Below are 26,837 nucleotides of genomic sequence, written 5' to 3' on the forward strand. Positions count from 1 at the left end.
AATAAAAGAGACTAGAAGGAACTCTTTTTGGACTCTGAGGCTATGATAAAGCAGGTTAAGCATGCCCCAGCAGTGTTTCTCCTTGGATAGAGGAGGCTGCAGTCTAATGCACAGCTTTCCAGTTTCCAATTTTCTTATGCAGCAGCATCAGTAAAACAGTAGTGATAGTTATGAGTACCTAGCATTGACTGAGTAGTCCATCAGTTCCAGGTATTCACATCTAGTGTTTCACTCAATTCTCTTTCTCTTCATCCCTACGAGGAAGGTACTGAGGCTTAAAGAGATGGGAGGGACCTTTCCCACAGTCACCAGTGTCCTCTCTGACTGGAACCCAGGTAACTCTGACCCTAAAGCCCACATTACTGATTTCATCTTCAAGCTCCTGACATGGCCCTTTCCTAGGTGATTATCAATTCACTCTGCAATTCCATGTAAAAATGCTCTTGGTGTCTGCTATGGACTGAATTGCATCTCTCCCCCCATCCTCAAATTCATGTGTTGAAGTCTTGCCCTCAATATGCCTGTGGTCGGAAAGAAAGAGGGTCTTTAGGAGGTAATTAAGTTAAACAAGGTCATAAGGGTGGGGCCCTGACCTCACAGGATTAGTGTGCTTATAAGAGACACCAGAGAGCTCACTTGCTCTACCTGTGTGCACACACTCAGGAAAGACCACGTGGGGCCATATTGAGGAGGTGGCTGGCCAGCTGTAAGCCAGAAAGAGAGCTCTCACTAAAACCAAACCAGCCAAACTTTGATCTTGGACTTCCAGCCTCCAGATCTGTGAGGAAATAAATTTCTATTGTTTGAGTTACCCAGTTTACGGTACTATGTTATGGCAGCCCAAGCCAACTAATAGTGTCTTAGATTTTTGCACTTGGTTCTTTCCACATCACAGATCTTGGATAAAGGTTGGATTATTTAGATCATGGATAAGGTTGGATAGTTTTAGTTATACACTGTTACCTCTCTCTCTTTTTTTTTTGGTGAGGAAGATTGGCCCTGAGCTAAGCTCTGTTGTCCATCCTCCTTTTTTTGCTTCAGGAAGATTGTCACTGAGCTAACACCTGTGCCAATCTTCCTCTATTTTTTGTACGTGGAACACTACCACCTCACGGATTGATGAGCGGTGTGTAGGTTCCCGCCCAGGATCCAAACCTGCAAACCCCAGGGTGCCAAAGTGGAGCAAGAGAACTTACCCAATATACATACCTCCAGGGTGGCCCCCTGTTGCCTCTTTCTAGTAGTCCCCAGTACGCTCCTTGTGGGTGTTGCTTATGAAGAATTCTTTTAGGAACTGTAAGTTTTGCTTCTAACAATTATTTGTAGTTTTCTGTAATCTCTTTCACAGATAATATGCCAATAATACTCATTAAGCTCTCATTACTTGGCATTGAACTAGGTGCTTTTAAGTGAAGTTAGAGACCAGGTACCTTCTAATAGCGTATCCTGTAAAGTTAATAGCATTAACATTGGCATAAATGTGGTTACATCATCCTTCTCAAACTAAACATGGTTAAAATTAAAGACATTTTCTCTTCCCCTCCTCAAGCATCACACGATTCCAACTTCCCCATTTTCATCACACAATTTACCAAGTTCTCAAAACTTGAAACTACTGATTTTTTCATTCCTTTTTCTTCTTTGCTCCACAGATGTTGAACATTATAGTTACTGTAATATTTTTCACAAAATACAATCTTTAAGCTTTAAGTATCTCAATATTCTCTGGATTCCAATCATGCATTTATCATTTACTACGTCTGTGGCTGCAGGCAGATTATTTAGCGTTTCTAAGCCTCTCTTTCTTTATCTGTAGTATGGGTTTATGATGGCCATAAAATGAGTTCATACAGCAAAGCCAAGTCATAAACTCTCTGTCAGTTACTACCACCACCACTGCTACTATTACCACTTCTGCCGATACAAACACTACGATGATGGATCCTAAATCCATCAGTGACAATAACTTTCCTTAAAAAGATCATTCTCAGTCCAGACGTCTCCCAATGACTACCAAGTGTTTGCAGTATCATGTCTTAATTCTCCTTCCTAGTGTGGCTTGAGAAGGCTTTTCTCTGGTCGTCTGTTGCCCGCCCATTCTGTCTTCATAGCTCCTTCCTAGAGAACACAGCCTTCTCCTTTGCCCAAGACAGTCCAAGTGTATGTCTTTCATCTGGGCATAGTTATAAACAGCTTCTCTTTCATTCTCAAAAGTGTCCTGGCTTGGATGCTACACATATATGGCCACCTTACTTGTTTCACATTTGCTTCAACTTTCTGCTCTAGTCAGAAAAACCATCACATGCCGTTCACCTGCTCTCAACTTCAAGCTATTTCCCTTGCCTGGAATGCAGTTCTCACACCACTGCTAAATCATGACCTTTCTCTCCTTCAAAATCCTACTCAGAACTCTCCCTCAGGATGGAACTTTCTCTGATGATCCTGCCCTCCACGCAATCCAGAAAGCTCTCAGCGGTCATGTAAATAACTCTGTATAACTTTAATTGGCTCTGTTTATAAGCTGCTTCTTCTATCTTTTTTCCCTCTAGGTATTTTTCCATGTGTTTATCCTGTCTCCATTAATTTGTAAACTCCCAGAGGGCAAGGCCCCAACACAGGCTGGTGTTGGCATGAAGTGGATGAACAGGGTTGAAAGGCAGACAGTGCCTTGCCTCTTGATTACTAATCTATAAAAAAAGCATTCTGTGTTAGTGCTTTGTCTGTGATGGTCCTGAGACTGCTAATCCAATGTCAAAATAGATCCAGTTTCTGCTAGTGTCCACTTAACTAAGATAAAATCAGCGGTTACAAGCGTCCATAACAGGAGGGAGAGGGTGCGGGGAAATTCTGACCTATAAGAGTGGTATATGAAAGCCATGTTGTTGTGGGGTTTATTTTCTTCAGACATATATTCTGGTCTCTTCGAGGCTATAAGTCTATCTTAGAAGGGAAATGATATAACTTTCAAAACTGAGATCTGAAAAGGAAACGAAGCCTCAAAAAACACACAATCCCACCTTGTTCTAAGTTTGTGCAAGGAGTGGAGGGAAAATGAATCTAATTTGGAAGGCCTCCTTTTTCGTGTTTAACAGAAAATAACACACAGGCCAGCTCTCCAGGATTACTAGATAGGTGGGTTGTTCATTTCAGTCCAGGTGACAAAGAAAAGGAAGCCAGTGCAAATGATCCTTTTTCACTGCGGGGGTAAGAAGTGGGAATCCTTTACCGTGACCACCTGCTTCCGTCTCTTCAAACCAGCACATAACGTGCCAAATATCCGTATATCATTCTCGGCGCTGAGCCCACGGTATAAAGCAACGTAGGCGGTGCACTAGATAACATCAAAGCCCCAGGCAGGGGCCAGAAAAGGGGGGGGCAAAAGCAGCCGAGGGAATGAAGCGCCTCCCCCCTAGCATTTCCTCTCACGCCCACTTCCAACCTAGGACGCTTTTGGTTTCTGCTTTTGTTGTTTTTAAAATTAAAAGTTAAACCCAGGAAGCTTTGGATCAGACTTTTGCGTTGCAGTTCGGGTAAGTTTGCTCCGGGTTCTTTTGTCTGGCGTCTAGCTCGGGAAGAGCCTGGGCGTGGGGCAGAGTTGGCGGAGCGTGCGGGGAAGGTTTTGTCGCCGGGTCGCCCCGAGGAGGAGGGGATCCGGCCGGTGGACGGGAAAGCCCGGCGCGCGCGGAGGGCGGAGGGCGGAGGGCGGAGGGCGGAGGGGAGGGCCGGGCGGCGGCGTGACCCGGCCGCCGGCGGGGAGGAACCTCCGGGATCTCCGCGTGGCGGTGGCGGTGGCGCTGCCGGGCCGCGCGCAGGGCGGAGGGCCCGGGCCGCGGGGCCGCGCCAGGGGGGAGCCCGAGCCGGGCCGGGCCGGGCGGCCGCGTGGGAACCCGGGCCGGAGACGCGCGGGCCCCGGTGGTGGCGCGGGTCTCGGTGGACGTGGCGGGCCGGCGGAGTCCCGCGACGAAGCCCCGGGGCGGACTTGCGTCCTCCCAAAACTGCTCAGCAGGGAAAATGTCTGTAGAGCCTGTCAGTGACACTGCCCTCACTTGAACCCCACTCCCCAAGGGGGGCTCCCAAAGCGTCCCACGGCCAGCGGGGATGCAGCCAGAGAGAAATGGGCCCCAGGAGCGCCCCCTCCTTTTTTTTTTCCTTTAGAGTACTGTCACCTCCTCCATTGTTCCACAATATTTGACAGTTCAAACTGCTGTTTACCATTCACATTTATCTTCTGGGTCAAAAAATTGTTTTTTTTTCCACATTCCGTTTATCAGATACAATTTGAGAAACTGTATTTACTTTGCCACAAAACAAGCCGAAACCAGCTACGCTATAGGTTAGCTGGATTTCCCTGCATTCTGATAACAAGGAAGTTAGAACTGAAGACAAAAATAGGAAAAGAAATTGCATTTAGAAAATTCGAAAATAGAAAATAGGAAACTGTTCGGTATTGTATATGTTTCAAAGAAAAGTTTAACACTGATTTGCTGTTCAAGAAAGTTAAATTGTGAGTAGTCTAAGAAAAAAGTTCTTTAACGAATTGAAATGATAAAATTAATCTATAACTCCAAATTGCATGTCTCATTTGTTAAAAAGTTCACAGCAATGCCAAATTCCACATAAACATTGTTCACAAAATGTATTTGTTATGTTCGACAACTATTGGGTTAAAAATATATTCATTCAGTTAGCATTTTTGACTAAGCACGTGACACAAAGTGGAATTAATAATTGTCAAACTACCTTAATCTTTATCCTCTGACAGATTAGGTACACACACATTTAAATGCATGTTTATGTTTTCTATTCAAACACCCAGTTGGGAACCTACATTACATACTTTTTGTGATTGCAATCCATTAGCTGTCATTTCATGAAAGAGACGTAATTATATCACATCGAAAATTTTAAAAATTGCATCATTTTATTGCAAGGTTGAGAGCATAGTATGCTAAACATCACTTCAAATGTAGGCAGTTGTTGGATGATCTTTGCTCTGATGACCACATTTAGTTAATAGGCATATTCCCCCCTTTACATGCCGTTGTTTTGCCATTATTGGGTATTCCATTTTCAATCATTCCCATTCTGGTGCGTTCAGCTTTCCTTTGCTCAAATGAGCTGGAGGTGGGGTTTCCTCAGGGGAGTTTTGGGGGTCAACCCTAGCAGGAAAAACTTAGATGTCTTTATGGAAGCCCCAGGGAACAAAACAACTCAAGTTGGCACAGATGGCCAGCGTAGCGGGTGTATGGTCGTTTAGCATTTTTATTCCTTAAAAGGGGAAAGCAGTTTGGTTTAATCTGAGAAATTTTTCTTCATCAAAATTTGTTTTACCTTATTCCTCCCAAGTTGAGCGTTGATCCTTAAACCAGTCACTTTTGCCTGCTTCTTGAGGTGTACATGTGGAATTTCTGAGCCCCAAACTTCTAACATTCTCTAGGTCTAACGCCAAAAACCTTCCTCGTTAGCTTGGTCCGGCCCCCCCTGATTTCTTTTCCATAGATTCCCACTCCTTGCTTCCTCTATCGCTTTCTAGCAGCCGGGGTCAACCTCTGGTTTATGGTAGGTACTCCCTCTTCCCCCTTTCTCTCCTCCCTGGCGTTCCAGGTGCCAGGTCAGCTGCCCAGCCCTGCAGCCCCCTGTCCTGACCCCAAAGACCCCGGCCCTTCCTGCCCCTAGCTGTCAGGCCGACGGGAAAGGGTTAACTGCGCTCGCAGCTCCGGCTCTGGGAACCACCAGCGAGCTTTGGAGGGCCTCTGGAATAACCTTGGCTTTCCTCAATCTTTTAATAGAACATCCGCCACCAAAAAGTGGTTTCAGTTCAGGGTTAATAATATGTCCCCTTCCACCCTGCAAACCGACACCCCGCCCCCCTCCCGAGTTTTTTTTAAGTTGTTTTTCAAAGTTAATGAGTTTCAAGTTTCACAATGACTTTCCCCTTCCCTCCACGCGTTGCTGAGGAAACCCCCTTGGGGTCCCCCCCTCCCTTCTCCCTTCCCCTCCTCCATTTGGCCCGGGCGAGGGGCGGGGCTGGGAGACCCCATGACGTCACCGGGCCGGCCCACATCCTGCTTTAGAAAGTAAAGAGACGGTAAAAAGAAACTACCGCCCCGCCCGTCCCCGCCCGTCCCCGCCCCTCTGCCCGGACCAACCGCCCCCAACTGCGCGACCCGGCCAGGCCTTCCCGAGGCCGCGTGACCGGCCGGGCCCGCCCCTCCGCCCCCGCCGGGCGCCAGTCCCCGAGCCGGCGCGACCCCGGCTCCCGCCCCTCGCGTCCCTAACCCCGCCCCTCCCCCCTCGGGCCGCGCCGCCGCCTCCTTCCGCCCCCCCTCCCCCGTCCCTGCGGCGGCCGGGCGGGCGGAGCCGGGGGCGGGCGGCGGGGGGAGGCGCGGTCCGGGGCCCGCCCCGCCGGGGAGACCCGGGGCTCCGGGCTCCACACGAGCTCCAAGCCGGGACAGCCACCCTACCCTACCCGACCCGCACCCCAGGGCAGGGCTGGGCTGGCGGCTGCGCCTGTCCCGCTGGGCTTCCGCGCCCGGGGTGACCCCTGCCCCTCCCCCCGCCAAGCCCCCGCCCCAGTCCCCGCCGGGGGACGCCCCCTCCCCCGCCCGCGCGTCGCAGCCCGCGGCCTCCCCGCCTCCCGCCCCCGGGGATCCCCTGCCGCCCCGCCCACCCGCGGGAAAGCCTCCGACCTTCGCCCTCCCTCCCCCGCGCCGCCTGGCCCGCGCTCCTCCCGGCGCCCCTAAAGAAGCTAAACGTGCCCTACTCTGCCCCGGGGAGAGGTAAAGCCCGCGCCCGCCCTCCTCGGCCCCGGCCCCACGGCCCCGGGGCTGCCCGCCCAGCCTCGCCGTGGTGCGCGCCCCCGGCCTCGCCGCCCGGCCCCCGAACGCCCCCTCCCCGGCGGCGACGATCATGCCGCGGCCCCGGGCGCCGGCGAGCTCGGCCGCCTCCCCCTCCTGGCGCCTGCGGCCCCCGCCCGCGCGCCCCGCGCTCCCCCCCCGCCCCCCGGCCGGCTCCCCTGTTTAATATTTCAGCGCTGGGTGGTGTGAGTGCCAGTCGCCGGCCTTTAGTGTGGCTGCTGCCGGGCGGCGGCGGCGGGGAGGACGGACGGAGCCGGGGGACCGGGCGCAGCAGCGGGAGGTTATGTTTGTGTTTGGGGTTGTCAAGTGAAGGAGGGATCCCGGGCGCCGCCGCCGCCGCCGCCGCCGCGCGCGGGGGTCGCGGAGCTTCCGAGCTGCGGCCGCCGCCATCAGCAGCGCAGCTCCAGGGCCGGCTGCAGCGGCAGCGGCTCCGCCGGGCGTCCTGGCAGCAGGTTCGGCGGGGGCGCTGCAGCTGGGAGGGCGGCGGGGAGCGGTGGGGGAGGGGGCAGGACCACATCCCCTCCGCGGGCGGGGGGCGTGCGGGCGCGCGTGTGTGTGTGTGTATGCGTGTGTGTGCAACCGCCGACCTTGCAGAGGGGATGGCTGCGTGCGGGAGACACTTGCCACTTCTGGGCGCCCTCGCCGCGCGCGAGCGGCCCGGGCTGCGGTCCTGCGAACCGAGCAGGTACGGAGGGACCCAGCCTCCCCACCCGCGTTCCAGCCGCAGACGCATTTTGCAAGAGGGTGGGGGGTGAAGGAGACCAGGCCTCGGCTTCCCAACCTCCCGGCTTTGTGGCTTTCTGTTCCTTTCGTTCTTTGCTCGAAGTGCCTGTTTACTCCCAGCCACCTGGGTAGTTTCTTTCCGGGTTGGGAGTACGCGCCTGCAGCAGTTGGGAGGAGGGCGGTGGGTTTGGGCGCGGGTGGGCTCAGGCTCGCCTCGGGGTCGGGCTAGGGAAGGAGTTGCTGCTGGAGAGGGGAGGGGGCGGCGGCGGAGCTGGCGGCGAGGAGGAGTCTCAGGGCGGCCGCGCTCGCCTCATCTCGTCCTCCTCCTCCTGCGCTCCGCACCCACTCCGGGCTCCTTCCTGAGCTGGCACTTCCATTCCCCCCTCCTCCTGGCATGCGAAGCGCTTTGTTCAGTGCAGCGTTGCAGAGGGGTTTTCCCAGGCTCCGCCCTCCACATTCATTCATGTTTTTTCTCCTTGCAACTGTCTTTACGCTTTTTGATCGTGTCAGGTTTTTGCTCCAATGTAGTGTTTATTTCTTTCCTGTAAAGGAACGGATTATCACTCGTCCTAGTCACTGCAATGCTGCTGTCTTTGGAAATACTCACTTCCCTCCCACAAGGATTTAAACATGGGATGGACAGCTAGGGACAGTGGGTAGGCAGTGAACGGAGTGGCAGAGAGCTGTTACTGATCGCGAATTTGCGTATACCTTTTATGTTCCTGAGCTTATGGGATCACGTGATTGTATTACATTCGGAGTTCACGGTTTAAAAACTTTCAAATATCGTGACCGTTTAAAAGCTTTAAGTTTAACAAGGAATGTAGTTAAGCATTCATACAGTTTACTTGGCTCTAGCGTCTAAATTCTCTATTGAATCAAGCTTCATGAATCGGATGGTGGGTGTCTTTAATGCAGGCAGTTGAGGAACGGTATCTTTTATAGATCATTTAGTGCAGTGCTAGATGAAGTACATAGTATTGAGCCATCATACTTCATATTTTTCCCCATAGAATTAAAAAAATTGCAAATATGTTTGTGCAGTGCCTACATTTTACCATATCAGCGATAAAATACTGAAGTTAATTGTAACCTTTCCTTCTATTTCTTCTTTGCTATAATGAAACCATACATTATTAAAATCTCATACTGGGATGTTAGATGTAGTCTTTCTGACATAGGCTTTCTTAAGGAGAATTGATATTTGAGTATTTTTGTGTGCCAGGCAGTGGGTAAAGAGAACATCTGTGTTGTTTCACTTTGTTCTCACAACAACCCTATGAGGTGGATACTATTTCCTAGTTTTACAGTTGGGAAATCTGATCTTCAGAGAGGTTAAGTACCTTGAACAAGACCACACAGTAAGGGGTAAAGCCTGGTTTTGAACCCAGTCTGGTTTGACACCAAAATATATAGTCATGATTTGTGGTGTACAGCCTCTTGAATCAAACCACGGGAGTAGGTATTATCTCCAGTGAGGAAATAAGCACTGAGAGTAACTGAGTCACTGGCACCACATGCCTTGGTTGCTGACCATGGACAGGTTAGTTAACCTCTCCCTGCCTTAATTTTCTTATGTATACAATGGATAAGCGTTAGCTGCCTTACCAGTTATTATTGGGGTTAAATTAGGTCGTGTACAGAAGGTACGTAGGCACACAGTAGGTACTCAGTAAGTATTCTCTTGTTCTGCGGTGCTGGATATAACCAAAGTTTTAAGCAAAGCATTCCTGTTCCATTCTTGTGTCTTTGCTTAGTCAGTAAATGTATTTCACGTTTAACACCATCGTAACAAGCATTGCTTATCTGCTTTATTGCAGGAAGTTAAAACTGAACTTTTAGCTCTAGGATCCTTGATGATCTTGTGGGAGAGGAGACTGAGGTACCTGATTTGGGGAGAGAAATGTTAGATTTTGGATTATTACCGTCTTGGCATATTATGCTTCAGATCATTGTTTTTAAAATGTGTAAGTCAGGACAGACTAGGTTATGCTGCAGTAACAACTCCCAAACCTCAGTGATTTAAAACAACAAAAGTCTCTTGTCTATGCTGCATGACCATGTTGGGTCACCTGGAGCTCAACTCTGTGTTGTCAGACTCACTTTCTAAAATAGTGCCTATCCTGTGGCAGAGGGAAGAGAGCTCTGGAGGCTCTCACTGTGATAACTAAATGCTCCAGCCCGGAAGCAGTGTGGTTCTCCACTCACGGGTCATTAGCCAGAACTGGTCACACTTCTGGCTGAACACAGGGAGGCAGACAGTGCAGTGGTACCACGAGCCTAGGAGGGAGAACAGGAATAATTGGGGAGCAGCCGCAATAGCAACCACGTGTGTTAACTGAGTTCCCTCACTAAAACAGATGAATGAGGCATGGTCCCTGTCCCCAAAGAGCTTACGAATGGGCAGACACGTAGTATATACAGCATGACCCTTTTATAGCCTGATGTTCTACTTGAATTGGACCTGATAATGTTACTTTGAAACAGAGTTCAGTGAATTTTTTTCACTCTTCTATGATAAAGGTACAGTGATTTTTTTTTTTTCTGTTTTCTTAATGGGAAAGCCCAGATATTGGCACAATAACCTGTCCTATGTTTAGTTAAAAGTTAGTAAGTTATCTTTTGCAGTGGTCTCCAGCTTGGTTACCTTTGTTGAGTTTAGGTTAGTACTGTGCGAAGCCATAACTTTTGAAATGTCTTTTTCCTTTGAAGGTAGTAAAATGTGATTTGTTTTTTTCTTTTTCAGCACACGGATTAATTGATGGATGTTAAGTTTATGGAGCTACGTTTCTGTGACCTGCTCTTCTTACAGTTTCTAAGAAGGAAAAGGGGCCCCTGAATCACAGAAGATGCCTCGAACTAAACAGATTCATCCCAGAAATCTACGAGGTAAGGCTCTGCATTAAACAGAAGGAAGTTTTACCATAAGTCTTAGAATAAAGTATCTCTTCAGTGACAGGAATGGCAGCTTGTTGGATGTTGACCGTGCTCCATGGTGAGCTCCAGGGGCGCTGGTTCCATTTCTCTTGTTCACTTCCACTTGCCCTGCCCAATTCCTCTCTCTCGTGAGATGCTTAATAAATATTTGTTGAATGAATTAATTAAATTTGACAGAATTACACTGCCTTCCCAACCATTTGATGTGAGTATTAAGGGCTAAGATTTGCTGTCTATTAACAGGAGCCGTATTTGGATCAAGGAATCTGAAATGAATGGTTGGATATTTTTTGCCAACTGGATCACCATGAATTATTTTTTTCATCCCTCTTCCATACTTCTCTTGAGATTTATTTTTGTACTATACTATACATTAGATTAACAGGAAGTGAAGAGAGTTGTAGTTGACATTTAGTGAGAACATTATTTGCAGAACTTGGAGGCAAACTGACCTATTTTGCAAGAGAAAAGCAATTGGTCAGAAATAAGAATATAATATACATTTCATACAAAGATGAAAAAAATGAGTGTTCTCCCCTTAACTGTGAAGAGATTTTTTTAATATTAGAAAAGTAAGTTTATTTTAGTTATTGTTTTAAAAGATTTGTATTCTAAGGTGTTTTATCAACTGGGAATAACAATTATCTTTTATATTTAACTTTAGTAGCTAAGAGTGTAGCAGTGTTAAGCAACGAACTGTTAAAGTAAATAATTCCAAACTGAGTAAAGTATCTTATGAAATATTGACAATTGCAGAAAAAAATTCTCAAGCACGTGCAAGGTAAGAAATGACTTGAAAAATCCAACAGATTAATTGAAAATATTCCTTGGTGAAATAAATTGGGCCAGTCACCATAAGGTGATATTTGAAAATGTGGTCAATTTTATGGCCTGCTTCAATCTGAAAACAGTGTGTGTTTCCTGCCTAAAAGGGTACTAGAACTCTCTGCTGCATAGGTTGATGCCTCAGCCGGAGTTCAAATTGATGATTAGAATACCAGTGCGTAATGAGGTGAGGGTTTGGATGGGGAACATTAAGTGTTGTGTGTCAAAGTCTGATTTTTCAGTCATATAGGAAATGTTGGAAATTGACACTGTTTGCCTGTCTCCCTCACTAGAATCTGGGCTCCAAAAGTAGGCACTTTCTCTAACTATTATAAGCAGAGCCTCCATACCCGTGGGTGCTGAATGAGGCGGTCATGTGGAGTCCTGGGCCCAGGTTTTAGGATTCATCTGTCTGGAGGGCGCCCTGCCTCAGTATGCAAGGGCGGCCTAGGGGCGAACAGGTGCCCTCGCCCAGCTCAGTTCCTGGCAGCTAACAGGAGCCCAGATATTTGCTGAAGGAATGAATCCATGATTGATCTGAAAGGATTATTCATTAGGTCGTAAATATTAAACATTTTTCATATTTAAGATGCATACTTTATAATATTCTAGATAACATGGCTATCCAGAGAAATGCAGATTTTTAGGCCATAGACTCTTTTGCTTTCTGTAACAAATAAATGTACAGCTCCACAGATGTCTGTTGAACGCCTCCTTGTGCTGCTCTTCTGGGTGGTGGGGATAAAATGATGAGCCAACATGGACCCTGAAAGGAGTATGTAGTTGAGGGCGGGAGATGGTTGGGTACGCATGTCACTGTGCACCTGCAGTGAGGGGAGAGCAGAGGCCTGGAGACTGCACAGAGGTAAGGGATCAGATTATGTCCCGATTGTGTGTGGGGGGCGCGTTCTGGAGCGGGGCAGAGTGGGAAGGAAAGAGAAGAGAAGGTGACATCTGAGTTGGATTCATAGGGATGAGAAATTACCCACGAAGCTGACAGGACAAGGGGAGTGCGTTTCCTCCTGGGGTAGGAGGTTGTGAAGTAACTTGGGAAATCCAAGCTTCTCTATTATTCTCTATTACTAGAGCATCAGAAGTTCTCTTGGGGGAGGGGGGGGTAGGGAGGAGGGAGGGGGAGAGAGAGGCCACTGGAGTGGGAGAATTAGGAGGAATCAGATCATGAAGGGCCATCAGGTGTGAGTCGAAGTTTAGTATGTAGATTTAAAAGTTTGGACAGGAAAACTTGCTTATTTTCTGAAATTAGGGTCTTTTTAAAGTTTTCTTAGATAACTTGACATATATTGAGTTCTGGCTCATCAGTGGAAATCTAGAAAGTTCAGCCACTGAAGAAAAGATCAGAGTGCATTAGCACAAGACAGCCTACTACAGCCATGTCGGTGGGACCTGCAGGCCCAGGCGAGGGGGCACTTTGAGGGGTGGCGGGGAGGTTCATGGAAAGGGTGGTATCTAAGCCAGTTAACTCGCTTAGCAGAGAAGCTGTCCAGTTGGGAAAACGAGAGTCAGCAAAGGCGGGAAGGCACAAAGAGGAGAAAGTGCTAAGGTGGAACACTTTGAACATTTCCACTTTCCTTCTAAACATGTATTTGAGGGTGCTATGCTGAGGCACAATTGGAGGGTTGAAGTAAGCGGGTAAACATTAGCTACTAAAATGTTTTTTTAGCATTTATTATGTATCTCCCTGTGACGGTGGGATGTCATGTTTATTTCGCTTACCTGTGACCCCTGCTTTGGTTGCAGAAGACCTGTCTCATAAAGTTAGCTACGAAGTGGGAGAGAGGAGCGCAGGAGACCAGAGAGGGAGTCCCAGCCTGGCTGGCTGTGATGAGCGTGTTGCTCGTGCTACTCATGCTGTCACATTACGGGTTTTCGTGAAGCACACGGGCACCTCTTTTTAGCCTTCTTTGGCAAATAGTCTGTGAAGTATTTGTCTAGTGTTTGGTAATTAAGTCAATAATAAAAGATTTATACTGTACTTAAATCTCAAATTGCATATTTGTTATGCTTCCATGGCAGTTTTAACTCTTAAAATATAATTTTTCTGTGATTTATTCTTGGCGCTTCAGCTGGGGTTGGTATAGTCCTGTGGATATGCGTAGCTACAGGATAAACATAATGTAACTTTCTGGAATATGAATTTTGCTTGGAAAATATGTATACACGTGTGTGCGTATTTACGTATTAAAGTAACATTCAAGTGTAAAAAGTACGATGCAGGCTCTATCATGGAGAATACAAAATTGGGATGGGTTTAAATTAGCATGGGCAGGCTGTGCTCCCATAAGGAGGTGGAGTTTCTCTGATGTGAGAGGTTCTTTAGTGGAAAAGTGTGAGAAGAACTGATATGTTCAGGGCAGGACATGAATTTGGGGCATAACTGAGACAGAGTTAGACCTGGTGGGTGATCTCTACAGCTTATAGTGGTGGGTTTGTCGAATTCTAGTCTCCTCACCCTTGATCATATGAACCAGACAGAACTTTTGTCTTTGGTGCCATTTTGCACAATTCAGGTGGGTAGAGTTTCACACCGACATATCTTTTGAGGTTGAATAAGAATTTCTGAAGAGCAAGAAGCACTTGGTATTCAGAAGAAAGGCTTTGTGTGTTGTCCTCAGTTCCCTGAAGAAGGGCTCTTAGCCACTTTGTGGCAGTCCCCAGGGCCGCAGTTCCCATGCGTGGTCTTGATGAATGTGACAGCAGGGCCTCGCAGCTTCCCCAGCAGCCGTTCCTTCCTGATCACTGTCTCCATCCCCTTCCCAGATCTTTGCTTGGACTTAGCTAACATGGGATGGAGGAACTGGGGGCTTGGAGGGGTTCCATGTCATTCCTCTTAAGGTAAAGGGCTGTTTTTGTGCTATGCCTGTCATTATTGTGAATATGTGTTTCAGTGCTTTGGAAAAAGAGAAAATAGATGTTACCTATTTTAGTTAAATTTGGGTCCAGGGTTTCAAAGACTCATCTACTCTAAGATTGGAAGTCAGTGTGGAAAATGCTAAATACTAACCTTTTCTAAAACATATTTTGAGAATTTGGTGTAGCTAGTTTTCCTTTTTATTGTTGAGTACATTTGGCTCTGAACACAAAAATAAGCGCTTTTTCCCTTCTGAGAGCCAGCTTTCTTAGAACGTGAGAAGTGAGAAGTAGCTCTTAGGAGGGTGAGCAGATGGTAGCCGAGATCCACACATGAGGTCAGAGTCCTGAGTTTGGCTAGGACAAACTTTCCACAGTAAGGCCTTCTTGTTCTCCTGGGTATCTGATGGATAGGCATTTGCCATTTCAGGAGCTGGGCATGCAAATCCAGCATTTCTGTGCTTGCTTTTCTTTCTGGAAAGTATCTCCCCCCCATCTCATTTCCGTTCTGTTTTCTTGTTCTGTGTGGGAAGTGTCTCTACCAAGAAGATTTCACTTCTTTGAGTTTTGTTTCCCTTTGCTCCTGTCTTCTCCCCCAGTCACCTCTCACCGCCCTCCATTGCTTGTGCTGCAGGTGCCTCCCTGTACTTTTGATGTTGCGTTGTCATTATTCTCCTGCAGACCTGTCATCCTAGCTGGATAGAAACTATATGTCTGAAGAGACTGCTTTAGTCATCTCTCTCTGCTCAACAAAAGAATATTTGTGTTAGCTTTTTAGAGGGTTAAAGATGATTTGCACTCATGAAATTTGTTTGCTTTTTTGAACCTTTATTAGCAAATGCTTCTTTTAATATTTGGTCGCCTCTGATTAAGAAACCTGTTATAATATAAAATTTTAATTGCCTGAACAGATAAACCCAGTAGTTATTAAATTTTGTTTTACGTGGGTTTTTGCCATAGGATTCCTAAAGTTTGTCGCTTTAATACATTTAATTAATAAAATGATAAAGAGTTTGGCTTCCTACTATCACGGACTAGCTATGTGGCCTTGGGCAAGCTGGGAGTGTTGGTTTTCCTCATCTATAAAATAGAGATAATGTGTGAAGATTAGATGATAGGGCAAGTGTAAGCATCTGGCACAATGCCTGACTGCCGGGTGAGGGCTCAGTACAGAGAATTGTTACTTTCTATACAGAACTGGTTTATGTCAAACTCTTGGGTGGCACATGCTTTGCAAACTGGAAACCGAGGAATACCTGTATAAAACCTTTAAGTGCGTTTTGATGCTGCTTAAAGGAAGCTGCATCTCTGCTCAGCGTTGATTGCTGTTATGTCTGCTCCTTGTCCTGACTACTCAGCGCTTGGGATTTGGAGGAGAGAGGTCAGGGCAGAAAAGAATTTCGGAAATTCTTCCCCACCATGTTGTCCCCTCAATTTGTCCACCTAAACTCCTTCAAGCCTTGCCTCATTTTTTGACAGCACTGCATGAAGTTAAACATAATATTTGTTCTGTGTGCCTCTAGTTCTCAGGAAATCGATTGTGAGGTCTTCTACTTTATAATTGAGCTGTTTTTGAGAGTGTTGACGTCGCGATCATGTCGGGTTGAAGTGAAGTGCTCTAGTCTTCACTTGGATTAGGTTCTGACATGTTCTGAGATGGTACCGACGTCCCTCTATCCCCTGCTCCCCTGTGTGAGACCACAGATGCCCAGCTGGGTTTGCAGGAGTAATCTGATTAATGTGGATATTTTCATTTGCTGTCAAGGTGTGGGCCCACTCCAGTGATTGTTTCATAAAATGATATGCCCCGAATAAACTCTTATCTTTTCTTATTACTTGTTACGTGGGGTTATCTTGCTGAGTTTAAAAATAGAAAAGGTTTAATTTTGATCATTTTCAGGTGGAATTCCAGCTATTTCTGCGTTGTTTTTCACATCTGAGTGTTAGGTCAACAGTTCTATGCTGACAGCCTTACAATTTGAGAAGTCAGAAGCCTTGTAAGGAAACAACCCCATAGCTTATTAAAAGAAAAAAATTACGTGACTGTAGCTGGAAAGGAAATAAGTAATAACTTAAAATATAGCTTTTGATGATAAAGATGAGAAAGCGATTGAAGTTATTAGGAGCTATCATGTAAGTAGCTGATGTTATTTAGTTTGATGAGGATAAAAATGGGAGAATAGATCTAATATAGCAAACCTCCCATTTGTTTTTCAGATAATTATTTTTCAGCTCATGTTGAGAGCTTATCTGATGCTTTTTGAATGCTTATTAACATTAACCAAATGCTTTTTTCCTTTTAAAAGCAAATACAAAATGTAATAATATGATTAATCAGAGTGGTGTTTTATTTTAGAACATCTTTGTGCAAAATATGTTCTGATGAGGTATAATTTTGTCTTACCATAGAATAGAAAAATGCATAATGTGCGTAAAATCTCCTATCATATACGTACATTTTTGAGTTCTGCATTTAGAGTGCAATGTAATTTGAGCAAGTCTGGGCTAAAGTTGATTCTTGTGTTATCTGAAAAAACATTTTATGAATAAATTGAATACCTTATTTTTTCATTCACATATGTAATTCTTTTAAAACTTTTTAACAATACTCTTTGCATATTAATAATGTGCCAAGTACAAATGATACTCAGATAGTCCTATAAAGCACTTGATGTTTGTAATACTGTTAGCCATTATTCAGGGTGGCACAAAAACTTGTAACCAGATAGGGGCCTTTTTTCTCAATACTCAAGTCATTTTTCAGAAGGAAGTTCTTTTTGACCGTTCGGCTTAAGTCACATTTGGTGCAGCATTGCATAAAAACTTTGACTTTTTAAAAAATAAATTTAAAATGAAAAGTTTTCAGAAAGTACTTAGAAATTTTCTATGATGAATTTTGGTATAAAAAAGTATTTTAAAGCTATGCTGCCATGAAAAAATATTCAAAAAATATATGGTGACTACGAAAATAGTTAACTAATGGAAGTAACTAGAATAGCCGTCGCTAAGTGTGAAATGGATCCATAGTAATCTAAGAGTTAGACCTACTTAGTTGATGCAGAACTTGAGTTTTATAGTACTGAGGCATTTATGTGCATATAGTATTTCTGTGTGCCTGAAGGATTAGAGTGTGAATTTACTCAAACATACTTACTGGTTTGCATTTTGAAGTGTACTGATAATGTGCTTATCTTGCAACTCTTTCAGATTTGCCAGTGAGGAAAAAGATCAGCATATAACTGCTTAATATTATAGTATCCAAATAGAAATAGATTAAAACACGCCATTGGGGCAGGGTTTGATAGTTTAAAAATAAGTAGAAATGAGCTGAGCAGATACACAGGGACCTGGGAGGTGGTTAAACGGTGCCCGGGGTGTGTCAGAGACTTCTGTCTTGTGTTGCTGGTTTCTCATGTGCCTCTTCAGGAGAATTAGACAAGTTTTACAGCTGGGAGGGGCAGCCCTTGGAGGTCATACAGTTCATTTTCCTCATTTTACAGATGAGAAAGTTGGCCAGGGAAGTTTAAGTGAACTGACTTTGAGTAGCGTATTTGTATCTTGTTGGAGATGATATTTGTGGAGTGGTCTTTAGAATTTTCTTTTTAATCCTATTGCTCCCATAGTTATGGTTGGTTGTGGACCAGTGACAAGAGGGAGGTTGTGTTATATCATTTTTATGATGATGAAAAGAGCTAACCTGTCCACAGGTCTGTGTATTAGGCTCTCTTTTTTTTAGTGGTTTTTACATGTTTGCATTTAAACCTTAATCCTCACTTTTTGTCCTTACCAACCCTGTGAGGTAGGTGCTGTGATTGTTTTATAGACTTGGGAATGAGGCACAGAGAAGTTGCTAGTTGCCCAAGGTCCCACAGCTAGGAGTCTCTGCACCTTTGCTCTTAACTGTCGTGCTTATACTTGTTAGTGTTGATCTTAGAAAGAGGTTTCCTGATTAGTAAGAGCTTGGAAATGGTCTCCATCCCAGTTACGAAATAAAGCTCATCGAGCATAGCGCATGGAGCCGGGGTTATTCAGGAGGTCAGAATTTGAAGGACTTTCTTTTTTTCCCTGTAAGTCTTTAATTTTTGACAATCCATTTCAGAGTTGTGTACGTATACCTTACTCCAAGTTGGATTTTGCTATCAAACATTATTTGCAAACAATCAAGGGAATTTCCAAGCTCTTCAAGAGAGAAAGAATAGTTGTTCCATCAAAGATGTTTGCTTACATGATTTGCTTAATCATATGTGATTGAAAGTAGAGATGTCTTATTTGGAATGGAGAATGGCAGTATTTAAATGGGAGTCTCAGAATAACAGTTGAAATTTGACATAAAGGCTTAGAAACTCTTTCTGCGGAAACTAAGGTGAAAACAGTAAGGTTCTAAGTAAAATATAGAGGAAAACATTTTATAATTTTTCCTCATGCAGTAGATACAGAAGAATGTAGAAAAAGTGTACTATTTTAGATATATGTGGACTCTTCCAGATTGTAGATGTTGATAAAGGGCAATGAAGAACCATTTTTAAGGGATCAGGGTTAGGAGATTTTATTAGTTTTCCATTTTAATTTTGTGAACAGTGAACATGCTGGTATACTATGCTTAGAAGTAAAACCTCGTACTTGCCTTCTGAGATAATGTTTTTAATATACTATGTCCCCAAACACATGAAAAAAAATCTAAGAACAATATAAAGCAACAGATATGTAATTTCAGATTAATGTGGTACATGCAGAATGAATTCCCAAGGGGAATATGGGGCAAAAAAAATTTTGGATGGGATAAAAGCAGTCGGAAAATATTTCTTGGAGGAGTTAACTTTCTTCTCCGAAAACCTGAATGAAGTGGAGTTTGAGATGGATTTTTAAAGAAAGGAAGGCTAGATGGGCAGAGAAAATTAGTTGTTCTGAGACTTTGGCAGAAGAAAGAATGGGGGGAAACTCATATAGAAGTGGTTGTTGTCTAGTTTGCTTGATTAGAGTGAATTTCTCAATGAACTTGAAACTTTAAGGCAGAAGAGGAAAGGAAGCTTTTAGATGTGATATGTGTAATTTCTATTTATGATAATTATAAAATTACCAAGTTGAGTTCTTTTATACTAAGTTGAGTATTTACAGAAGATATGTCAGAGGCTAGGGACTATCTTATATTACTTTGAAATTAAAAAACAACCTCCCCACAGAGGATTTTAGGGCAGTGAACTACACTGTAGGATGCGACAGTGGTGGATTTGTGTCATTATACATTTGTGCAAACCTGTGGAATGTACGACACCAAGAGTGAACGTTAATGCACATTAACTGTGGACTCTGGGTGATAATGCTGTGTCAATGTAGGTTCATCACTTGTAACAAATATATCACTCTGGTGGGAGATGTTGATAGTGGGGCAGGGGGATACGTGAGAAATCTCTGTGCATTTGCTCAGTTTTGCTATGAGCCTAAAGCTGCTCTAAAAAATAAAGTATATTCAAAGGAAAAACCAAAAACACTTCCACCTAAGGTCAGTATGATTTGTTGACATCCAGGAAATAGGATGGTAGGTTAAAAGCATGAGGCTGTCTCTCTCTCTTTTTTTATTTCAGAAAATCATCTTCATGCGTATGAACAAGCCAGCAAAAGAGTAGTATATGACCTTGAGCAAATAACTTGAATTTCGTTTTTTTATTAAAAGCAAGGCATGGGAGTGGGCAGGGGTTGAGGGTGGGGTGAAGTTGATCTCTAGTTTCCTTTTTAGCTTTACTTAGCTGTTTTTCTAGGGCAGGGGTGAGCAAACTACAGTCTAGTGGTCAAATCCAGTCTTCCACCTGTTTTTGCCAAAACGATTTTGTTGGAACACAGCCATGCCTGTTCATTTATGTCTCGTCCGTGCCTGCCTTCATGCTACAGCAGCGGAGTCGAGTGGCTGGTGTAAATGGCTCACGATGCCTAGAATATTTACTGTCTACCCCTTTACAGAAAAAATTTGCTGATCCCTAGGAAGTGGAAGAGAATTGGATTATTTATTTATAAGTCCCCTTATGTTGGGGAATAAGTAAGAATGCTCCATCTTTCTATGGAGGACTGCTGTGGGCATGAATTACAGGGAGCTGAGAGCCCTGCGTTAGTGTGGGAGGGGCTACTGCCGGCCAGGCGCGAGGAGGGGATTCTCATTTGTTTGGAAAATAGTCCCTTTGCTTGTGGTTCTAAGACGAAGGGAGAGCCTTAGAGGTTGAGTTGATCTTGCCAGAAAAATTCAGTCGTTCTTGACATCCTGATGACAAGATCGCCGGTCGCCACCCAAAAGGCCTAGGGCGACAGGGAGCCAGCGGTTTTGTCAGAGAGAGTACTAGTCTTTTTCTCATTGTATTGTCTCCATTAGTCACGTTTATATTTAACTCACAGTGGTAGAAAAATATCATAAGCAACCATCTCCACTGCTGTACCCCACATTTGGTGAAGGATTGTTCTTCAGAAAAACAGAGCTGTCCTTGAGAGGAGTGCTTTCCGAAAAATGGACCCTAAGTGGCAGCCCAGCCTCTTGTGAGGGGTGTGCTGAGAGGGGGACCTTGAAAACGGACAGGTCATCTGAGTGATAACTGCTATTAACGTGTTAGCATGACAATTTGTTCGTAGTTTTTTGAGGACATGGTTAAATTTCTATGTCTGAATTCTCGATGTTCCCTACAGCACTTTCTTTAATCTCCAAGTAATTCTTTATTTCTGGTGTTTTGGGATAGTAGGATGGGAATGAGTAGAGAAAATGATATTTTTGTGTTCTGGTTTTGTTTTACTTTATTTTGCTTAAGTTTAAATACTCTATGTTAAGGATGGGCTCGATTGAGTTCCTAACAACTTTTTGAGTAGTTTGAGAAGTAGTTTTGAAAGCAATGTTGATTCTCCACAGACACAGTGGAACATTAGCTTCTTTATTTTGGTACATGCCAATCAGTGTTAGCAGTGGCTCAGAAATGGTATGAGAATCAGTAACTATTTAGCGGTCATGAAGTGAGGTGAAAACAAAGAGCCGCTTTAGCCGCATCACTCAGAAACTCTGTCTGGACCTCTGTGAGCCCTGCTGTGACGTGTTGGACACATTGTGGCATTCAACAGCTCTGCCTCTGTCTTCTAGGAAATTTATAGTCGAAGACGTAAAGACCATAATGGCTTACACATGAAAGTCCAGACAGCTGTGCAAACATTTGATGAGTGAACATATAAGTAATATTCAATTAACATGTATAGAAGCAGATGTGTGACTGCATGGCAGAGGGCATTATTTGGCCTTCCGTGTAGTGATGGGTTAAGTTGATCTGTTATGTTTTGATGGAATTAATGCCATATGAATGATGAATTACATGTTTGGCATTCACACTGACATCTTGGATGAGCTAGAGTTTGCATTAAGTTTGTATTCAGTGATATGCTCTTTCATGGAAAGAGTGTCTTTTTCAGTCTCCAGACTGTAGGTTATTGCCTCAGTCAAACCACTGCACAGTATATTTTTATTTACATCTTTGGTAAGATATAATTTCTGTACAATAAAATTCACCCATTGTAAGTATACAGTTCACTGAAACCCAGTAAATTTACAGAGTTCTGCAACCTTTACCACAATCCAGTTTTAGAACATGTCCATCACTCCCAAAAGTTCCCTGAGTTTTTTAGTAGTCAATCCTTGCTCCCATCTCTGGCCCGAGGCAACTGCTGGTCTGCTTTCTGGCTCTTTACATTTGCCTTTTCTGGACACTTAATACATTGGAATCATGCAATTTATAGTCTTTTACATCTGGCTTCTTTTAATTAGCGTAATGTGTTTGGGATCATCTGCATTGTAGGATGTATCAGGATTTTTGTTACCTTTTATTGCTAAGTAATACTCTGTCGTATGAATATATCGCATTTGATTTATCCCTTCACCAGGTGATGGACGTTTGGATTGTTTTCCGTTTTTGGCTTTTATGAATAATGTTGTCAGTGATCATGTCCAGGTTTGCAGTGAGCTGAAGTGTCTTATAAAAGTCACTTTCATCAATTTGCTTAACGTCTGTTTTATCTGATAGAATTGTAGAGATCCTGGCTCGCTTAGGGTTGCTGTTTGCATGGTATGTCTCTCTCTCCCTCTACTTTGAACTTTTGGTGTCTTTGAACTCAGGTATGTCTTCTGTGGGCAGCGCGTTGTTGGAATTGCCCTCTGGCCTCCATTGTTTCTGATGAGAAGTCAGCTGTTTATGGTGATCTTTTTCTCTGCGCGTGATTAATTGTCTTTTGTGTGATGCTTTCAAGTTTTTCACCTTGTCTTTCAGCATTTTGAGTACTGTGTGTTTAGGTGTGGATCTCTTTGTGTTATCCTATTTTGAGTTTTCTTCAGTTTCTTGGCTGTGGAAATTAGTGATTTTGTTTTTTATCAAATTTGGGAAGCTTTAGACAATTTTTCTTGAAATATTTTTTCTGTCTCTTTTTCTTCACCCGTTACACATGTTGGTAAGCTTGATGTTGTTTCACAGGTCTCTGAGGAGAGCCTCAGTGAACAGAAGTTCACTCCTCTTTGATCTTTTTTCTCTCTGTTCCTCAGATTGGTTAATTTCCATTGACCTATCATCAGCTATTCTGATTTTTTCTTGTGCCAGCTCAACATTGCTGTTGAAGCCCTCTAGTAAACTTTTCATTTCATTTATTATACTTTTCAACTCCTGAATTTCCATTTGGTTCTCTTTTACGTAATTTATATTTCTTTATTGAGATTCTCTATTTGTTGAGTTATCATCATCATACTTTACTTTAATTCTTTAAACATCGTTTCCTTCAGTTCTTTAAATGTGTATATTCATATAATAGCCACTTTGAAGGCTTGGGGACACTGGAGACAGTTTCTGTTGACTGCCCTTTTTCCTGAGTTTGGGTCACATTTCCTTGTTTCTCTTCATGTCTCCAAGTAGTTGTTGAATATTATACATTTCAGATAATAGATTGTAGCAACTCTGGATTCTGATTCTTATTGCTTGTGAGTTGCTTTGTATATTCATTTGTTTAGTAACTTGCTTAGAATAAATCTGCGAAGGCTTCTCTTCTGTACTTTGTGGCTACTGGTACCTCTGTTCAGGTTTGTTCTTTGTTTGTTTTCTTGTTGTTACTTTTAAGCCTAGCTTCCTAAGGGACACCCTGTGGTAGCATAGTTTTGTGTTCTGTCAAAGATTGATCAGAGGTTGGCCTCAAGTCAGTAAAGCTTTCACTCTCTGCTGATGAATCTGTGTGTGAACTGGAGAGCACATTCCAGTTTCAGGCAGTTCTTATGTCTGCCCTGGCTTTTACTTTCAGCCGGACCCCCTTGCATGTTCTGTGTGTGTGTAGGTGTAGGCTCTGTCGGCAAGGGGTGTGTGGGTGGCATGAGCCCAGTCTGGCATCTGTGATGCATGTGCAGAATCTCTGGTCAACCTGGGATATCTGTAGAGATCTTATCAAGTGTGCTGTGGTAGTCTCACCTCCCAGAACTCCGTACTAAATCTTGGCTAGTCTGCTGGTTTCTTGCTTGCCCTGAATAGGCCCTCAGCCTCAGGCTAGCTGAGCCTTGGCCTTCGTGTTCTCTTGCTGATGGGATTGTCACTTTAACTGGCACTGCTCTGTACCTGGTGAGACTGGCCTGGCGGTGGCAGTGAAGCTGTTGGTTTTCTCTGCCCAGCCCTCTCGGTTGAACTAGTGCACTGGTGGAGCTGACGGTAAGGGCTGGGAACAGCCCCGAGCAGAAACGCCATAGGCTTGTGCCGTGCTGGTCTAAGCTGAAGTTAAATACTTTTCACAAAGAAGCCCTTCTCAATTTGTGTATGGCTTTCGTTGCTTTCCAGTATAGCTGATGTGGTTGTTTTGAGTTTTGTCTGGCTTTGTAAGTTGTGTTTGGGGAAAGGCTTTGTCGACCTCCTCGTTTTGTCCTGCTGCATTTCCTCTGAAGGTGTTCTCAGCATCCCCCTCTGGAGGCACCATCCTGGGCCCTGAGAACATCAAGTTGTGCAAGGTATTTTAACAAGCTTCTTCCTTAGGACTGCTCATAGAGACCCATCAAGTTGACTGAAAGTCTAGTTGCTTTTAAAAGGATACAAAACATAAGATGATTGTGCTTTTAGGATGCCATTGCAGCCATTATTGATCCTGTAAACCCATACTGCTCATATAAATAATCGCCCATTGATGCCTTTTGTCTCTAAGCTTCTGTCACTGAAAGTGAAAAGTAAGGGCTTCACAGTTGGACTGTGGAATGGGGATTGAATCCGCTTCTGTGACTTACTAGGTCTGCGATTGACAGGATGTCGTTTGATCCCTCTGAGTCTGTTTCCTCACCTTAAATTGTGATTACTGATGCCTACCTGCTGCGTTGTTGGGAAGATTGACTGTAACTACATAAAACTTCGGGCATGTGGTAGTAGCAGATATTCAGTAAATGTTGGCGTGCCCACCCGACAAGTCTGTGGTTGGAGATGGAGTTTTGGTACCTTCTTCTTTATCAGACTATCTGCTTCTTGCTTTACCTAGCTTTGCTCCTTAAGTTTTCTCTTCCTTTTATAGAATAATTTTGGTCCTTTGCACGGTAACTGAAGCATACAGTGTATTTTTCTCAGAGTGCATTTTGGTTGAATGCTATTTCCAGATACCCAAATGTTCTCAGTATTTCATAGTGATTTGCTTTCTAAAATCTAAATTTTATGTGCTTGTAAGTGACAATGAAACTTTTTATGGCCACTTTGTGGTGAGTGAACTCGTATACATATGTAAGATCGTCTTTTGGGGAAGTCTGTAACATGAAGGAGAGTAGATCATTAGCTAGACGATTTCGGGATACGATTGGAAGGGGCAAAACAGGGTGTCTAGTAGAGATTATCAGTGACTTTTACGGAGAAGTTTTCTCAGTCTCTTGATGGACTAGAGCTCGGTTCAACCTCAGAGGCTCTCTCCTCTGATATTTAAGTTAATATGGAGGAAGTGGTAACTTTGGTTACAGCAGGTTTCACTGTCATCTTTGGTTTTAGAGAGGACGTGATTGGACTATGGCACATCCAGATCCCCTTAATAATGGCCATACTTTCATATAATTCTTAGAACTGGGAAGTTAACAATTCCTCTTTCTTAACATTTTATTTAACTCTGGCACAGTGCTTTATGCCAGAATATTTTGTAATGCTTTTTATTGAACTTTTTTAAAATTAAATTTCTAGACACTTCCTCTTCTTGGAAGCCTTTAATTTTCTCCTGAGGAGTGGGTTTGTTGTGGATAATGTGTTTATGAATAGTAATTCTTGAAAATAAAGTACTTGGATAGCTGTAAATTTCGCAGTATTGACGTTGCAGAATTTGGACACAAAGGAAATCAGGACTCAGGGCTCCTTTATTGTAGAGTGAGATCAGGAAGTCGCGAGTTCCAGGGTGAATGGATGGTGCAGACGGTTTACATAGGCAATCACCTCACACTTGGAGTTGCAGCCATTTGCTGTCTGGAATGAGGTCTGATTTAACAACGCATACATGTCCGTAACATACATGATACAGCCAAAGTTCTACAGTTAAATAATGGAGCTTTTAAACTTTAAATGGTGTTTTTAGCACCTGCATTTGTTGCAAGAATAAAGTGCAGAGTTGTATATGCATGTTGCTTCTATTAAACACTGACACAAATGTGTCTCTTGAGACAGGTCTGTAACAGGTTTATAAAAATGATTGCTTTTTCCCCTTCAGGCTCTAAAAATCATATTTTTGGCAATAGTATCTATGATAAAAATTTTACGAGAGTTTTGTTAAATGAAGTAAAGGTTTAGACTTTTTATTCGACGTAGATTGGATATTTTTTTCTTGTGTGCTCAGCAAACATTTGATAAATGACCGTGCAAAGTGCCATGCCCGCTGTGTGCTGTGGAGGACACCAAAGTGACTTCGGCATCAGTACCAGCCCCCAGGGCCCTGCGGTTCAACAGGAGTGGTAACACAGGCCCCTGACCATAACAAGTACAACTTGACAAGTGTCATGGGGCACCTAGAGCTCCAGGAGAGACTGGGAAGGGAGGTGGTGCTGTCTGGTTCAGTGGGAAAACCACCCCTGAGCCCCGAGAATTCTCTTTACCTTCTCTGTCCATGTTGAACTAATTCTCCAAGTCCCCGTTGTAGTACGTAAAACCTACATATGTGTATTTCTATTTTCTCTTCATCACGGGAGCCTGAAAGAGAGGAAAGAGGAGTTCAGTGGTGAGAGACATGGTTAAGGAGAGTAGCTTGGACGGTTGGTGTGGTTTCTCGACTTGAGGCTTGGACCAGGCTGCATGTAGCATCTGACTGACATGTCACTGGAAAAGCCCTGTAAGTGCAGATCTCAACAAAAATGTCCTGGAAAAACAACTCGGGTAAGCTCGGGGCTGGACACATGTTAGATGTGGGAAAAATACCATTTGTGTGAATCAAGCCTTTGGTACCTAATGTATGAAGAACTACTGACACCTCATGGATGTGGATATTATTATTTTTAGTTACATAAAGTGTGTATGCGTATGTGGTAGAGTCTGTGTGTAGTACGTGTACATCTCTGGTCTTGGCTCAGATTGATCTGTGAGTTTAATCTGTCACAGTGAAGCTGTTCAGTATATTCCCAAGTTGTTTGAAAAAGAAAATAAAGTT

The 26,837-nt window shown here is 44.0% G+C and overlaps 1 protein-coding gene across 8 annotated transcripts in view; it reads left to right on the forward strand.

Annotated features, from left to right (window-relative positions):
• The first annotated feature begins 3,311 nt into the window (after nt 1-3,311).
• The window catches only part of HIVEP1 (HIVEP zinc finger 1), a 135,597-nt gene continuing 112,071 nt past the window's right edge, over nt 3,312-26,837 (forward strand). For 2 of the 8 annotated variants that reach the window (XM_005603577.4, XM_005603578.4), the window contains exons 1-2: nt 3,312-3,530; nt 10,327-10,469. In XM_005603577.4, coding sequence (XP_005603634.2) covers nt 10,430-10,469 — 40 coding nt within the window. In that variant the 5' untranslated portion in view covers nt 3,312-3,530; nt 10,327-10,429. Of the gene's footprint in view, nt 3,531-6,656; nt 6,780-7,024; nt 7,310-7,406; nt 7,543-10,326; nt 10,470-26,837 lie in introns of those variants that run through there. The other 6 variants (XM_070244086.1, XM_070244089.1, XM_023624465.2 and 3 more) reach the window with 5 other exon arrangements.

Source organism: Equus caballus, chromosome 20, assembly GCF_041296265.1.
Source record: "Equus caballus isolate H_3958 breed thoroughbred chromosome 20, TB-T2T, whole genome shotgun sequence".
NCBI lineage: Eukaryota > Metazoa > Chordata > Mammalia > Perissodactyla > Equidae > Equus > Equus caballus.